The sequence below is a fragment of the Solea senegalensis genome, linkage group LG18, assembly GCF_019176455.1.
Source record: "Solea senegalensis isolate Sse05_10M linkage group LG18, IFAPA_SoseM_1, whole genome shotgun sequence".
Classification (NCBI taxonomy): Eukaryota; Metazoa; Chordata; class Actinopteri; order Pleuronectiformes; family Soleidae; genus Solea; species Solea senegalensis.
Genome location: NC_058041.1, coordinates 5524299 through 5541899, shown reverse-complemented (window position 1 = coordinate 5541899; position 17601 = coordinate 5524299). Strand labels below are relative to the sequence as shown.

The window sequence follows — 17601 nt, the reverse complement described above, 5'->3', positions numbered from 1 at the left end:
AACACAAAAGGCAATAAAATTAAGATAAATATTTTTTTCTTTTTGTACATTAGGAAATATTTAAGTCATATTTCCAAAGAATGACTGAAATTACATAATATATTTTTTTAGTAGGCTATCGCGACCGTACAAAGCAGGTTCCAGTGGGTCTTAAAAACAAAAAGAAAAGATGTTTCGGTCAAAAAGGTTATGGTTTCCATCTGAATCCAGTGTTTCTTAAAGAAAATACAGCTTTTAAAAAAGAATTCAATTAAAGACCCAGGAAAGTAATATTAAAAAAGAAAAAAACTGAGTTTCACATTAGGTTTAAACGGATTTAAAGCTTTTGCTTCGCAGTGTAACAGCAACATTGTTGTTAAAAGTCAGTCAATGTCCTACAAAAAGAAAAAGAAAAAGGCATTCGTGTTCTCCCCCCGCTGTACATCCTATACACTGACGACACACCGTCATCACAGGCTTGCATAAACACAAAGACCAAGGTAAACAAGGAAAACAAGCAAACATAAAACATAAAACACACACACACACACAAGAGACATTTTTGGCAAAGCAGGAATAAAAGTGACAAGAAGCATAATTTGTGATTTGATCCTCATTTCATATCTGTGTTTCTTTTTCTTCGTCTCTCATCATTGTCCCATTGATTGGCTCTGATTGTCCTTCACAGTCATGTGATGCCATTCTGGTTGCCATAGAGACCTCAAGTGCATCAGCTGGGCAGCGCATCAGACAATGTTGCTGCGAGCGTTTCTCCGAGGCTGTCATAGCAACGCTGGGTGAACACGAGCAAGACACTGAGAGGAACTCTACTTCAAATACCTCGGTGATTGCAGGGGTCCCGGATTCAGATTTGATTGAATGTCTTTTTTTATTATTATCTTCTTTTTTTTTTTCTTCCCCCTCCATTAAAGTTCTAATAGCGCTGAAGCGTAAACTCACAGGTGCTTTGGTATGTTTTGTTTTGATACCGGATAAATATTTACATTTACTATAGGAAATACAGGCTAAAATACTGCAGATAAAGACCAACTAGATTCTTTCAGGATCTGAGGACAGTAGAAACTCAGTTTCTTTTTCCAGTATTTGTGAAAAAAAACAACAGGAAATGCACATTCTTAACATAGCAAAAACAATAAAACACACACACACACACACACACACACAAAAGAATAAGGTTTTGGACACATGTTTTAAAAGAGCCTTTTTCTGATTTTTCTTTATAAAAACATCACCCCCCAAAACACCCTTTCTACTTATTTAGGGCTTTACAACCACAAAGTCTTCACGTGAGTTGTACAAGTCCAAGCATTCAATTCTGTTCAGTGCATCAAGAGAGAAGACGATGTAACCCCACCCACAACCCCGCCCACCTGCAGACACCCTAAAAAAATCTAAATAAAATAATTTTTCTCTGCGAAAGAAAAAAAAACTGGGAACAAATATATATGTATACGTATTTACAACATGTTATTTTACACGTTATGCTGTACAAAGCACACACACACACACACACAGACACACACGCACACACACGCTCGCTCACACACGCAGCTTCAAATTAAACAATCCAACTACCTGTACATGTGTCTCCGCACCTGTGTAGGATACGAGAGAGAGGTATTGACGTGTATGGCTTGACAGGAGGAAAAAAAAGAGCGAGAACTACACGTTAAGAACTGAAATTATAGATTAATAATCTGAGTATCAGAGACGTACATGCATGCGACGGCGGCGCAGCGCAATGTCGTCTTTGCTGGGCGAGCACGAGGCGCGCGACCAAACTCCGTACGTACGTACAACGCACGCACGCACACACGCACGCTGAAGCGCTATTATTTACTTAGAGCTCATAACAGGGGGCGACACAGCCACTCTGCACACACACACACACACACACACATTCCCGATCAACAGTGCTTTTTGGTCCTGTTGGGCTTTTCCCCAATCGTGTTGTCGTCATCAAACTACCAGTATAAGACCATTAAAAACCATCCAAACCAGTGTGGTTTACGGTAAGTCTCTCCTTACCATACAGTCTCTCCTGCTCTCCGAGTCTGTCTCTGTCTTTGTCTTCAAAAAAAAGAGAAATAATCAAAATGGGCCGTCCTCCCTCCGTCGCGTATCCAAGCTCCTGTACTCCAAAGTGCTCATGTCCTTGGTTCCTGTTCTTCTGTCGCCGAGAAACTCCCAAAGCAGTTTACTCTCACTGCGACGACGAGCCTCAGCCCCCGTCTGATGAAACGCTTTCTCTCTGACCGACACGGGTCAGACGTTTCCCCAGAACAAGCCGGACTCTTCTTAAGTGCCAGTACTGCTGAACTGTCTCCAGTGGACTCGCTCCTTTTGCTTACAAGGGACAGACCGTAAGTAGAACCAGAACTTTTGTGTCTTGGTCGCCTGCCGTCCCCTGTCCTGCTCTGAGGGACCGTCCGTGAGGCAGTCAACTCCAGAGGTTGTTGGGTCAGTATTATAGATTTCCTTCGAGCCAGTGGTTTCTAAGACACGATGGCCATGCCGTCCGCGCTGATCAGCTGGCCCGTGGTCGGTTCGTAGGTCCCGGCCAGGTAGAACAGGTCGTTCGCCGGCGTGCCCGGCTTGCGGTCGCGCGTCAGGTGATCGTACTCGACTTTGCTGACCACCTGGCACCGGTGGGAAATGGTCTGCACGTCATTCTCGTCCTCATGGCTGGATTGGTACAAGGCGTTCTATGATGGAGGCAGGAAGTAAGAAAAAGGTTAAATTAAACGTCCACTGTGTGATATTTAGGAGGGTTAATGAAAATACTGTCCTTAAATATGGAGAATTGCATGGTTGTACTTCTTGTCATGTGATTTCCCTTCACCAGACTGAAGTTAACCAGGCAAATGAAAAGGAAATGACATCCTTTTGTGGTATGTGAAGGCCACCGTAGTCTCCTGATGTTCTCCGTTTGTTGCAGTTGGCAGCCTCATCATAACATATCACAAAGATTTACACTCTGGACTCTCATAGGTCTTATAAGACGCTGAGAGTGTTTCATTTCTGTGTGGCACATCGCCGCCACTCTCCGGATAAACCTTTAGTTTCTGCGTGTGGTGATCCTTCATGTTTGCTCAGCGATGGTTGGATGTTACTACTGTAGCTGCCCCGCTCTTTTTTTTTTCTTCTTACACTTACTCCAAACAAACCAGTATTGACATTGCCAGAAATGTAAAATGCATGACTTCCTGTGCAGCTTTCCTGGGAATTACCCGCCCCACGCTGGAGTATTTAGAACTGCAAATATTACAACTTTCAAGAACTGAGCTGAAGTGCAGCTCGTATCGGATGGGAATAGGGTAAGAAGCACAGTGGTCATATATTTTTATATATATATAGACATATATACGTATATATGTCTATATATATATAGACATATATATATATACATATGTATATATATATATATATATATATATATATATATAAAAACGTCACACACTGTTACTTTGACCATTCTCGTTTTAGAAATTCGCTTTGCTCGAGCCTGTACCTTGCCATCGCGGTGTCGCTTCCCCAAGCGAGTCTCCTCCGGGTGGTAGAACCACTTGACCCTGACCACCATGGTAGAGCTCCACGACTCCCACAGGCTCTCCACGCGGCCCACGTAGGGCAGCTGCGGCCGTCCAGGTGACAGGAACACGGCACAGTCACCGACACGCACCGTCTCCTTGCCCCTCACGATGGCCTTGTAGAAAAGCTTGCGGGCTTTGCCCTTCAGACCTCGCCTCTGTTGGGGGAAGAGAATAAAAAAAGAGAAAACGAAAACATGACTCGCGGTCAATTTATTCAGCGTGAAAGGCTTATTTCACCACCGGCCTCATTTCAGTAAAATTAATTTGGGTTTTTTTTTGCTTGTTTTGCTAAAACCAGTCTACAAAAATAATGTAGGATTTAATGTGTTTTTCCACTCCAAAAAAATTGCTTCTAGCAAATAAACATATCAAGTAAAGCTAATGCTTTTTCTTTTTCCGGGTACAGTGACTTACACTGATCCTCTTCAGGCAACGGCACAGACGCTCATCGTCGGGTCATATTCACATTAATCACATTCTGACTGAAACACCTACATTTCTGCTCCGTCTTGTGCTTTACGCTGGAAGGTCAGCGTTTTCCCTCTAAGCTGCACATCTCTAGATGTTTCCAAAGAAAACAAACACGGGAAACTGTGTGTTTTTGTGCTCCTTTATCTCCAAATCGTCGGCAAAATAATCAGGAGAACTAATTCATAAACAAACAACACCGACTGAGCGCGATAGTGTCGGTGCGGTGTGGACAGAGTCCGAGGCAGAATGGAGTCCCAGGGCGCGACGCTGAGGAAACAATCAGTGACCTACTTGAATCATGAGATTCAAATTTGTACCATTTAAAAGGGTTCATTGGCATATATTTCATTTGTTTTGGAGGCTTCCATCAGCAGCCTGAACAGACAGCCGAGCTCGTCCATGCATTTCACATTTTGTCTGCCAATAAACCGTCCTAAATGTTACACACTGGACCTTTTAGTGTTTAAGCTTTCAATGTTATGGGATTTAAGAGATTAACATCCACAATTCCACTACAAAAAAAGGGGTAGTTGCCAAAGGAAAAAAAAAAAGGGTTAATCAACAAGATTCAGAGATTGTGTGTTACCTGCGTGGGGTTGCCAGACCATGTCCACAGCTGGCGTCCTTGCAGCAGGGGAGCCATGTTGGAAAGCGGCTCGGGTGATGACATCCTCTGCCTCTTCACTGTCGGCTGGTCCTTGGTGACAGGTTTCTGCTGCTGGTTCACTGGACTGCTCTGCCTCTGATGGTGGCTGTTAGGAACTCCTTCTTTCCTCTTTAGCTGAGCCTTGGCGGTGCTGCTGTTAGAACCCATACCTCCCTTTGACACAAACTCTGTCTTCCTGTCTTCTGCTCTGTCAACCCTCGCCTTGGACCCCGACACGGCCATGCTGGCTTTGGCCACATAGCCGTGAGCCGGCGCCGAGGCCGAGGGAGAGGAGTTGGAGGTCGTGGGGTCAGGGTTGAGGAGTTTGGAGGTCATGTTCTGCCTGTGCTTGTGTTTGTCCTGCTGCAGCAGCGCGCGGCGCAGCAGCACAGAGGAGGTCTCTTCATCAGAGGAGTAGGAGGAGTCGTTGTCAGAGGAGCAGAGGGATGAGGAGGAGATGGAGCCCGACGAGGAAGAGGAGGAAGAAGATGAGGAGAAGCAGACGGAGAGGCGGGACAGAAAACGGCTGCCGCGGTGCGATGGGACCGTGGCGCTTCTTCGACGTGCCTCGACGTCTTGACCAGCATCTTCATCATCCTCGTCCAGCTCGGAGTAGGAGCTGGGGCAGTCGCTCGCGTAGTCCAAACTGTAATCTCCACCTTTGACTCCACCACCTTTCGATAGAAGATCCTTTCTTGGAGGTGGAGCGCCTTTAAGATGGGTGTCAGACTGAGCTCCAGTGTTATTTCTTTCGGCTCGAGTTTTCTTGCCTTCCTTCACTAACGAGGACGGGTGGATGTATCGCAGTGGTGCTCCCACAGAGGTGAGGCTCTTCCCTCCTCTCCCTCCGCTCCCGAATCGCAGCAGCGCCTTGCTGTTCTTTGTTTTAGGAGAGGTCACTCCCTCGTGGTCCAGCTTCACCAGGTACTGTTTCCTGTCACGTTCACTCACTGGCTTCCTGCTCCCTGCCACCATTGCCATGGTAACCGCCGAGGAACAAGCCGAGGAGTCCCTCGGCCCAATCGGCGCTACCGTGGAGACCGGTCGCCCGGCTCCAGAGCTGCCGCCACTTCCGAAGGCAGCGTAGCCGTTGGCGATGCTACTGAATGAGTCCACTACAAAGGGAGAGCCAAAGATTCCTTTGATAGGCGCCGAGGGTACTAGAGGGTGAGAAGCCGGCCGGTGGAACAAACCCAAATCTCGCTCTCGTATTCTCCTCTGGGTCTTACGGGACGTGCCATTGAAGAGGAAGAAGTCGACGGGCGGCCTCTTCCTGGGCACGGACCAGTTCAACAAAGAGGTGGTGTTTTTGGTTACGGTGTCCGTTACTGACGTCGGCGCGCTGGCAGTCTTAGGCACTGAGTGAATTTTCTTCGGTCTGCCAACTGAAAAAGGAGCCAGCAACAGAGAAGGGTTAAAATCAATACAACCTGACAGGCCTTAAGAACAAACGGAGATTAATTGTGGATATAAGAGCTCGGGGGGAAACTTAATATCCTTATCTCTTTGATCTTCACCTGGCCAGGTATGTTACGACATATACATTACTCAACCCTTAACAAACCTGGTCAACCTGTCTCTGCCGCACACCTTTTGTTGTCACCCCGAGTCTGTGAGGAGTTAAATGTAGCTGGCTCGACTACAAAGAGCACTTCATTGACACCTTATAAAATAATGATTAACGAGGAAATGGGAAGACAAATATGAGGCGGCCAAAGAGCAATTCCAAAAATTCTGCAAGTCTTTCTGATGATGTCACTCTGCTTTGTCACAGGACCGACGTTGTTTTCTTGAGCACAGTGGATTTAAACTCAATGTTGACCGTGCTACTACGTTTTCACTTTAGAATAAATGACAAATAAACTGAATCTGAATGTGAAAACTGAGTCGATTGAAAGTGTTGATGGTCAGAAACAATGCTGCAGTTATCTACAGTCACTTCCTAAATGGTTCTCAACACTTGTTACTTCAATGTGAATGAAAAGCGGCATTAGCACATAGAGTTGTACCACATCTGCGACTCAAATAGCAGAAATCGCTGCTCTGACTTCTCTTTATTCTCATTAGAAGAACTTCTGGAACTAATCAAGCAACTGCAGATTGTACTTCCTGTTTCCAGTGACCCTGAATATCACCTTGAAGATCAGGTCATGATCACAGCTAAACTCACCTGGTCTTTTCTCCTGAGGCTTCCCTGCCAGTTCCTCATTGGCTGGTTTCTCCATCAGTGAGTCTTTCTTCTCCTGGGTGGAGCCTCGTCGACCGCGGCGACCAGGGGAGATCAGAAGAGCTGGAGAAGGTTCCGCACCTGGCAGAGACAAGTTCATTGTTTCAATTTTGATTTATTCAACACACACACACACACTTCTCCGTCTCCACATTTCACTCTCCACACTCACAGCAGATTTGGTAACCGGGAGGCAGAAGTCTGATGCTTGCCAGCGAGATCCTTCCTCTGTCTCCGTCGTCAAACTCCACCATCACGCTGCCCTCCTTCTCTGCCTCAGCTGGACCACCTGAAGCACACCACACAGAATGAGTAAAGCTGTAGTGAGTGTGTATAAGCACACGTGTGTGTGTATAGTGTGAAGTACGTTGCTGCGTGTGTGTCCCACCTCGGTGGACATATCCAGGGTAAAGACAGCGAGAGCGCTCGGTCCAGTAGGCACAGACTCGCGTCCCTGCAGTCAAGATGGCTTCATTCTGAGGCCGCACGTCTAAAACCTAGCAGGGGAAAGGTTAGGAAAATTAAAAAAGAAAGATATTGTACTGCAAATTATTGAATTGGGTCTGTTTTTCGGGCTTTGGGCTCTAAGCAAATCTTGAGGAAAGTCTTCAAAAATGGCGGCAACTTCATATTAAAGTACTGTATATGTATTTGAATACAATCCCTGTTGGTGTAATGGTCAGCCGTCCCAATCCATATAATCTGTATAGTGTATTTTCAGTTTGTGTAACAGACGCTGTGGAGTCAGAAACTCACTGCTTCCTGGAGAAGTTGCTCCAACGAGTAGATCCTGGGGCGATTCCCTCGCTCTCCTTCAATTACAACACTGAATCTAAATAAAAACACAAGAGGGAGGAAATTCATTTAATAAAAAAAAAAAAAAGACAAAAAAAAACAAAGTTCTGCCAAAAACAAAGCTGCTACTTTCAATTGTAAGTTACACCTTTACACTCGATTTAACACCCTTGAAATTATATTAGTTTCCAAGGTTACTTTTGCAAAAACAGGGCTTATTTTATGTTTTTGGTGCTTAGTTATTTTACAGGCAGCTGTGTTGGCTCCAACAACTGTGTCTTGGCTTCGTCGTCGTCTAGACTTCTTGTTTGTCAAGATTCTCACAGCTGCTGTTTTTCGACTCTTTTGTAAATTAGACAAGAGCCCTTTTTTTGGTCTTTTTCTTTTAAATACCTTTGCTGTCCCCCGAGGGCTTTAAATGTGTCTTACAGATGATGAAAGCTTAAACATTGGTCATACGTGACACCTGCTGAGTGATGGGGCCCAATTTTACTACGACGACGGTCTAAGAACACCTTCACTAAATAATGATATGTATTCTCAAAAAACCTGAAATATTATACAGCAATGATGATGGATTTTTAAGATTGATGTATACAAACATGGAGAAAAACGTCAGGAAGGTTTATTTGTTTAGCGTTGGCTGTGATTTGTGTTTTATAAACTATATATTTAATAATGGTGTCTTGCAAGCCAATTTAAAGCTGGACGTATCCTTTATACGTGGCTAAATAATGAGATTAATCAGGAAAATCTATTAAATATAATAATCTGAATCCTTGTTTTACATTTTTCCATCTTTTTAAATGAAAAAAAGTGGTGAAACCCTATTTTATTCTTTAAAAGGGGTTCATAAATCTTTGTCCCCGGTTAAATAAAGGTTCCATTTATACATGTCGCGTCTTACATGTCAGGCAGGTCCAGAGTTTGAACACAGGCGGCGTAAAGCAGCTCGTCCTCCTTAGAGATGAGGATCTTCAGCCCGTCCACCAGCATCTCCTTACTCAGCACACAGTTGGGCAGAGCTGCGGGTGGAAGGAGGGAAGGATGGAGAGAATACAGGGTAAGACATCCATAATTTGTAAGTGTGTTGAATAATTGCTGGGAAGAGGAACAAAGAGGCAAGGAAGAGTGTGTGTGTGTGTGTGTGTGTGTGTGTGTGAGGAAAGGATCCAGCATGCTTTTCAAATCTGCATGTGTGTGTGTGTGTAATTATAAATGATGTGTCACGGTTATGCCCACCGGGTATTCTGCAAGGCATGTTGGGGGGAAGGTGGATTGACTTCTTCTCCTTCGCCTCCTCCTCCTCTTCATCCTCCTCTTCTTCCTCCTCCTCCTCGTCTTCGTCTTCCTCCTCGCCCTCGGAGAAGCTGCTCTCCTCGTCCAAGCGGAAGCCGTCGTCGGCTGCAAAGCTCTGCAGGAGCCGGCTCACCGCGTGGCCCTTGGCCTGGACACAGGAAACGGGAGAAGACGTCAGCGGGTGTGGGTGTGGGTGTGGGGTGGAGCAGGATATGGCATCACTCAATTATGCATCGGAATCAGCCAACAATAAACAGGATCTGCGAGTGCGCAAATTAATTCGTTTTTCAGTCTGACGTGATTGATGTGGTTAATCCTTTTTTTAAAAAGAAGCACCGCAGGCACAGCGCCTCGTGTCATTTGATACTTCAATTAAGCCAGGAGGATTTGTCTTTTTTTTCTTCTTCATCTCCCAACTGCCATCGTTCGCATTTAGAACAGAGGTTGCACTAATAACTGCACCTCTTCACCTGGTAGGACTTCAGCGCATTGCTCAAGGACACTTCAGCGAGGTGGACGCCCACTAATGTAGAATCCTAATCTACATTCTCCCTTCACACACGCACACACACACGCACACAGAGACACACACAGACCGGTTGGAACTAGTCTATCCAAAGATGACTGATGACAGGATGATGAAAAGTCAGCTCGCCCAACAGGTTTGTGCTTGTATTAAAGAAAAGACCGTAACAGTCAATGTAAGTGAGAGGGTGCGTGTGTGTGCAACCAGGTATTCCTTATGTTGTGGGGACCTAAATCTGTTAACACAGACACATTATGGGGACTTGTCTTCCTTAGGGGGACAAGAAAAAATCAAGTGAATGACTATATTCAGAGGTGGAGACATGTTTTAAAGTTAGGCTGAGGTTAGGGTCAGATGAAGGTTAGGGTCAGGTCGGGTTCACCTTAGACTCGGTTCAATCGGGGGTTGCAACTTTCAGCCGGTCCGAGTTTGCTTTCACACTTTCGCACTTTTAGTGAAACGAAACTCCTCCTCCTCGCCTCGCCTGCATCATGAAGAAGACGAGACCGACGGCGAACAAGAAAACTCGCTCATCTCTTGGGGCAACTTCTGTCACTTGGAGCCACATTCTCACTCCCTGTCTGACCACCAAACATTTCTCCCGGCTAGTGTTCTACACGCACATGCATTTTGGTTGTGTTTACCCACAATGCCCTGCATTTGGTTCACTTGAAGCTTGCCGAGACCTAATTTTTGGTTTGGTTGCGCATTTACACCTCCCCAAATGGAACTTTCCGTGCAAACAAACTATGGTTCAATTAAGAAAGTCTGGTGTGAATGCACGCTTAAGTCTCCAGGAAATGAATAAGTCAATGTAATGTCCTCTGAAGTCATGGAAACCAGTGCGTGTGTGTGTGTGAGTGTGTGTGTTGTCTCTTGGTGTTTTCCACATGAGGAGACCATATATTTAAGTGACAGAAGTTTCGTCACCAGAGGGCACAGGTGATTATTTCCCTTTAGCGCTTGTGCTGTGTGTGTGTGTGTGTGTGCTGGAATGTGTGGGTGTGCACAAGGTTACGGCCACTGATTATCTTTATACTCCTCTGTTTGGTTTGGAGTTATGTGTTTTTTTGGACATACCCTCAAGATGACTCAGCAAGTCAAAGAAAACCTTGGGGGCATTTTCTCATTAAAAAAAACGAACGCGGGTTTCTCGCCAACAGTTGCCTGCACAAATACAAGAGTACAACAGGCCCAGTGAGTGTCTGCGCGCTGCAGGACGCATGCAAGCGCACACCTACTGTAATGACAAGAGCACATTTTGTAAAAACAAGCGACTTATATATTGATTTACCGCTCGAGCTTAGCCGAGTCTTGAAGGGAACAGGAATTATTTGGGTGTGGGTCACGTCAGCGAAGAAGAAGAAGAAGGAGTGAGTGTGAGGTTAGGGCTTCGTCAAAATCCCGTGTCTTTGTGAAAAGCCAAAGGGAGTGATTTTCTCTGAGTCACCTTTCCTCTTTTACTCACATTTCCAGTCAGCCACCGTCTGAACCTCATACTTCTCCTGTCCACTCTGGCTTTGTCATAAAACATTAACGTAATTACTCCGACTTATAATTTCATGATAAAAGACATTAATTGGGACTCTCACGCAGGATATCACTTTCTCTTGCACGTTTGTGTGAAGAATCCGCCAGAAAAGGCACCTTTGTAGCACATTGATGAATGGATGTGCGTCTCTCTGGCTTTGATATCCACTCCAGTTATTGTTTTTGGATACTTTTATAAGGCCAGAGCACAGAGACGACCGATTAACACCCTCAACATCCATTATGTGAGCCACTTATCATTTGGCGCTACAGCCAGTCTCATTCACACCCATATTCACACCGACACCCGGATGTGAATATAACTGCAGCAACATGATCACATACGTGCTGCTGCCAAACTGTTCTTCCGGTGTTCAATGACAAATACTTACAGAAAACCACTACAACACATACATGCTGGTTGACTGGAGTGCATGTGCAACTTTTTACACCATTCTTTGCCGTCAGCCAATCGTTGGGTATGTGAGTCCAGAGCCTAAGACCAATTTAGCTTCTTTTACTGCAAAAATTTGTGGGTATAACTCAACATTTTTTAAACCCAAATAAAGCCGATTAACATGATTCCCAAGCCAATGGTTGCTCAGAGGCACCCCAGCACTTGGTACATCCTAGCATTGGCCATGTGCTGCCCAAGACGATTAGATTGATGAAATAAACATGAAACGCAGTCCCAAATTTAAAAAAGCAAGAATTGGGGCCAGCCATGGCCAAGTGGAAAGGGAACTTGGCTTGTAACCGGAAGATTGCCGGTTCAAGTCCCCAGCAAGGTCTAAGGACTGGGGGTAAACCTGAGCAAGGTACCCAACCCCCATTGCTGACCACTACTCCTAACTCTCGGGAGGTTCCTAGTAGAGGATGGGTTAAATGCAGAGAAAGAATTTCCTTAAGGGTTTAAAAAAGTAAAAAAGAAAAAATTGCTACAAGCATTAATGTGAAGGACGTCGCGTTGCACCAGAAATTGCACATTTCTGGCAAAATGAGAGCAGAGAAAGAAGAATTTAGCATGTTCCGCCGGGGTTGTATGTTCCCACTGATGCCAATCGGAGCCAAAGTTGAGTAATTTAACCCAGGTGGGAATGCTAATTAAACACATTCCCATTGGTGAGAAACCTGTTTAAAGCTAGATTATAATGGGCTTTTTGACAAGTAGGTTAGAGTCTCAAATTAATCTGCATGTTTTTGGACCATGGGAGGAAGTACCTGGAGAAAACCCACACGTAGGGAAAACTCTGTTGCAACAGTATTTGAACCAAGGACATTTACTGCTGAGAGACAGGACTACTCAAGACACCTGTTACTGCAATCTTACACATCGCCACGTCTGTCCACTCCAATGTCTTACCTTCCCCAGAATGCTTTGTCCCACTGAGGTCTTCCTCACGGAATCCTTGCTGCTCCTATTTGCTTCCGTCACCGCTCCGTGGTTCACCCGTCCGTCCCCAAAGCTGCGGCCCACCGACGACACGCCCCAGCTGGGCAGAGAAGCTCTCTTAGTCCCCTGGTGGTCCGAACATCTCCGCTCTGAGTTGGCAAAGCTTGGTTTTCTGTGCGCTGTACTGGACATGTGCTCGATGCCTGAGGTTCAAAGAGAAATCAGACAAGTCAGACAACGAATGTCGCATGAGAGTTTTCAGAATTCCTTGATTCTTTTGATAAGTAAAAGGAGTTATTATTCTCCATGATAAAGAGTTTTTTTGTAGAACAGCAGCATACCTGTAGGCTCTGGTCTCTTACTCCTGGGTTTCTGGTTGGTTTGGAGCTTGGAAGATTGTGAAGAAAATGGTCCAGGGTTTGCAGCACTTTCTTTAGCCTTGATGTCACCAGCTCCGTCTTCACTGTCGTAGCTGCCGTCGTCGTCATCGTCGTCTGTGGAGACACAGCATCAGGAGGATCAGTCAGGAAAGTCTGGGACTCGATTGACAGGCACATATTGACAAGTAGGCTCTCAGTATTCCTCCAGCATGTTCAGTTCATTTCAGTTCAGACGCCCGTGGCTAAACTCGAGTGTGGCACTGCTTCAGGCCGACCATGAGGTCCAGTGCATCAGCTGAAGTTCTCCGTTGGTTCCTTTTCTATAAATTCTCTTGGTAAACACTTCCTGCTTCCTGTGCAGACACTCCTTGTCATGCTATAACTGACTAAATCAATGTCATGTTGTTGTTATTGATGTTTTGCTCTGTTCAGAACCCAGGGGGTCTTTAGCTGCTGCTGCTGCTGCACTACTGACCTTAGACTTCCCAAATACCCACATGAAACAGCAGAGGTCCTGGATTAAAGACTAAAATACACTTTTTAAATCACTGAATCTACACAGTGAATGGCTGTTAGTCTCTATATGTAGCCCTGCGATGGACTGGCGATCTGTCCGGGATGTACCGGGCTTTTGCTGGGATTGTCACCAGCGACCCCTGTGACCATCATGTGGAGGATAAAGTGTTAGAAGATGAATGAATGAATGATATTACAAGGTCACTGAGGACCAAAGATCAGGAGCTTGTAGGATGACCCTTAATCTATCTTATTGTTTTTAATTCTTACTTTGTTTCTTTTTTTTAAATATTCATCTTTTCCTTCTTAATATTTTAACTTATTTTAATATTAGTTTATTATTTTAATATTATATTTAATAGGTATTTAGGCAGATTTTTTTCTATTACTATGTTCATTTTTTTTTCCAATAATGTTTGTATATGCAGAGGCTATAAGAATGTACTGTATGTACAATATAAAGTGTCTTTATATTGTGTGTATACAGTATAGAAGAGTAAATGTAAACGTTCGGGTCGTTGATGACCACACAAAGCCACAACCATTCACCCATTCACTTACACATTCATACAGCTCATCTATATGCGGCACTGTATCTGTCACGCATCTATCACAGCCATTAATATGCTGCAGGCACAGCGACACGGGGTTAAGTGTGTTGCCCTAGGACGCGTCGGCATGTAGACGAGTGGAGCAGGGGATCAAACCCCTGACCCTTCCAGTTGGAAAGCGCACACGCGCTCCCCCTTCTCTCCCTCTTCTCTGTGTTGTTAGCGAGGCCTCTGTTCTGGTCGCCGGTTATGACGTTTGCATTTGAGCGCCGCAGGAGTCCGTCTATGAATATTTACTGCGTTTCACATGGGGTTGTTTTGAACGCAGAGATTCCCAAACACTGGGTCGGGACCCACAGAGGGGTCACGGGTGATTATTTTTGGGTCCCCAAACTAATTTTGTAGAATTTTCCCAATGGTTTTGGTAAGATTTATGTGTCAATAAAATTAAGTTTTAATTAATTAAACTGTTAGTGCTCACAGTATACCCTTGCTAAATTCTCCTTATATGGACATCCTGGGGTGTGTGTTTATAGAGCACATCTTCAGCCTTTACAATATGCATTTTCTTTGTCTTCTTATGTGTTGCTGAGTCAAAGTTATGATTAATTTAAATCTTTTTTTTTTTTACACACACAAGAAGACAGTTTTCCTTTTATTTTTGCTCATAATAACAAGTCAAGCTAACTTTTTACATATTTCCAAATTTCAAAAATTCAATCCGGTTTAAAAATAAATTAGAACTTTAGTTGTTAGTTGGTGAAAATGCAAAAACAAAATCTTTTTCATCAGATTACCTATAGGGATATTAAACCCTCTATATTGCATATTTTTATAGCCTCTGTATATAAGTTTTAACATAGTAATGGAAAAAAGCAGCGTAAATCCTCTGTGTTCTAAGGATTAAAATAACATTTCTTTAAATTATTCGTTTTTTAGGTGTTACAGATATGCACGCTAACTCGGTATTGTGATCTGGGTCACGATAGTTTGCCATCTTTGTCTCCATATAGAAAGTTCCAGAAACATTCACAACCTGTTAATTCTTTAAAATGGGGGTGTTTATGCCGTCATTAGGAGATTAGAGGAGGAGTTCAAAAACATCCAAATGAAGGTGACTCACCAGATTAACTTACAAACAAAGCTCATGCTTTGGCTAGAATGTCTTCAGATACAATCAGAGGTAATATTAATCTGGCATTTCCATGATGTCGAGCTCTCGGAGCCACAAAATGGTTCCGAAATGACTCAAAGCTCTCCTCCTCCTCCCTGACTCCTAAGTAACTTGATGCATTCATCATGTTGCACGTCTGTTTTCGTTGGTGACCGGCTCGACGAGGCACGAGAGCTTAGACTGTCACGATCGCTTTTGTTTGGCTCTGACATGTGTGCTCAACTGCGGTGACTAGTGGCGCTCAAGTGTTGCATATTGAAACCTTTGGTGGCTACACAATAAGGCGACGCTTGTTCCTTAAATGCAGCGATGTGCGACAAATGTTGGCACACACACACACACCCACTAGTGAGACTGTACACACTCTCTCTCTCTCACAGACACACACACTCTTAAGGCTCACACTCTGGCATCTGTGTGTCGCCGACTGTGGGGGTCGTGTCAGGTGTTGACACATCTCTGACACACTTGTCACTTACATGGCGTTCTCGTCAACACTTTGCCCCCCGTCTCTTTCCCACACACACACATACATATTAAATCACTACCTCTCCATGCCACCAAGGTCACAAGGTCATTCAGACATTTTGGCATTTTCCTGAACTTTTTGTCTGTTTCATATTCCCCCGTGCTCCTCTCCTGTGGGACGTCATTTGTGTCTCAGAGTCTCGAGGCCTTTGAGGGGGGAGCAGTTTCATGGACTCAGGGAGGTGAAGAAGGGAAAGGGAGAGGGTGCGACATTCTGTCTGCGGCCAGAGTGGGCTCACGTTACCGTACAGTGTTGAGGGCAGGGGTGGCTGCGTCGGATGCCTGTGGCAAGTCGTTAACGGGTTTAATGGTGTGACAGACGAGCCGGGGAAAGGGAAAGGAGGTCCCCGAAGATGGCTGACGTCTCAATCTCGCACAAGCAGAAGAAACACACTCATGGACGTGTGAGCTACATCCATCCATGCGGCTACGTTTTCATTTGGAAACCAGCATTTTTAGATTTAAAAGGCCACCATTTAAGTATGGTGGCCTGGAAGTGCACGCCGTTATTACAAAGACATGAACCCGGAAGTGAAAAAGTGAGCAGTTTTTTGGCTCTTATTTTGAAAGCCAGGTTGAAAGGAAGCAGTGCTGCATAAGACAAAGAAAAAAAAAAACGTACAGTCACTGATTCACATCTGTGAAATTTGTTTTTGCATCACCTTGTAAGGTTCACATTTGTTTTTGGGATTTATAAAAGTGTTTCACATGTTGTAATAATGGTTTGCACTTCCAGGCCACCGTAGAGCGTGATCTGCATCTGTAATTTGGCCAACTATGAGGTGAGAGTTGACAGTTAAGTCATGGCAGGAAGTCAGGGAGTGAATGTCGGTAACTGCTTCAAATGTTTCTCCATCTCTGCGTGTCCAGACAATGCAGTTTTCAGACTAAAGTGGAGTCGGCCGCGTTGTAAAAGTTCGTCTTCTTCTGTTTTTGAGGCTCTAAAACACCGTGGTAATGTGGACGACAGGCGTATCCATCCATGGCTGCATTTATGGGTTTTTAATAGGGATGACTCAATACCACTTTTTTTTTAAGTATGTAAAATACCACAGCCTGAAGCGTCCACTGATATCTTTCTGATACATAATTATATTTTTTTCTATTTTTCTTCTTTTATATCCTCTTATGTACAGTATGTCCACTGCAGCATGGAAGACATGCACATTTCTCACTTTTATTCTGGTGTTTTCTGGATTGTATCTGATTTTTTTTGGTGAATTTGTACATTTTATCAACTCAGCATACTGTGATTGTGTCATTTCACAATGTCTGGTTGATGCTGTTTGAATCAAATCAACAGATATCTTATGGTACTCCCACAAAACAGTTGTGAGTTCTCATCTGGAGGATCTCGTGTGTGTGTGTGTGTGTGTGTGTGTGACTCACCATGTTCTGAGCTCTCGCTGTCACTCTTCTCTCCCCTAACTCCATGTTTGTCAGACGTCTGGTCCTCTTTATGATGACTTCTGTTCGAGTTGACGCCCAACAACACTTTGGGCTTCCGTCCTCTCTTCCTCTTCTGACCGGCTGCCCAGTCCTGCTGAAGATCTGAGGGATCAACCGTCAAGTTAAAGAGTGTCTTTCTGGGACGGCAGCAACAAACATACGCGTGCATCGTGTTCCTCACCTTTCCCCGTCTGCCTGCAGTGACTCTTGGGCGCCTCCTCTGCCCGGGGGTCCCCTCTGCAGTGCAGCGCGGCTGCCGACGGTGCACCGCGCTGCGCTGCGGCCTTCTGCTTCAGCTGGGTGACCCGCCTGGCCAACCTGGAGCTCAGAGTGCTGGGTCTTCCTCTGTGCTTACAGCAAGCTTTCATCTGTGGACGGAGAGCGGAGCGGCTAATTATCGACTCCTCTTCCTTTTCTTTTTTTTTTTTTCTTTAATTGAAACATCCAGCAGAGAGAGAGAGAGAGAAAGCAGCAGGAAGTAGTTGTCAGAGTGTGTGTGTGTGTGTGTGTGTGTGTGTGTGTG

At 44.8% G+C, this 17601-nt stretch overlaps 1 protein-coding gene across 2 annotated transcripts in view; it reads right to left on the bottom strand.

The window, feature by feature from the left end:
- Positions 1–1237: 1237 nt before the first annotated feature.
- bahcc1b (BAH domain and coiled-coil containing 1b) overlaps positions 1238–17601 on the bottom strand; it is a 78549-nt gene continuing 62185 nt past the window's right edge. For both annotated transcript variants that reach the window (XM_044014641.1, XM_044014640.1), the window contains exons 16-28: positions 17260–17446; positions 17019–17180; positions 12822–12974; positions 12451–12683; positions 8975–9179; positions 8640–8757; positions 7694–7769; positions 7326–7434; positions 7110–7226; positions 6881–7018; positions 4651–6095; positions 3512–3748; positions 1238–2705 (exon numbers count right to left, since the gene is read on the bottom strand). In XM_044014641.1, the coding sequence (XP_043870576.1) occupies positions 2496–2705; positions 3512–3748; positions 4651–6095; positions 6881–7018; positions 7110–7226; positions 7326–7434; positions 7694–7769; positions 8640–8757; positions 8975–9179; positions 12451–12683; positions 12822–12974; positions 17019–17180; positions 17260–17446 (3390 nt within the window). In that variant the 3' untranslated portion in view covers positions 1238–2495. The remainder of the gene's footprint in view (positions 2706–3511; positions 3749–4650; positions 6096–6880; positions 7019–7109; positions 7227–7325; positions 7435–7693; positions 7770–8639; positions 8758–8974; positions 9180–12450; positions 12684–12821; positions 12975–17018; positions 17181–17259; positions 17447–17601) is intronic.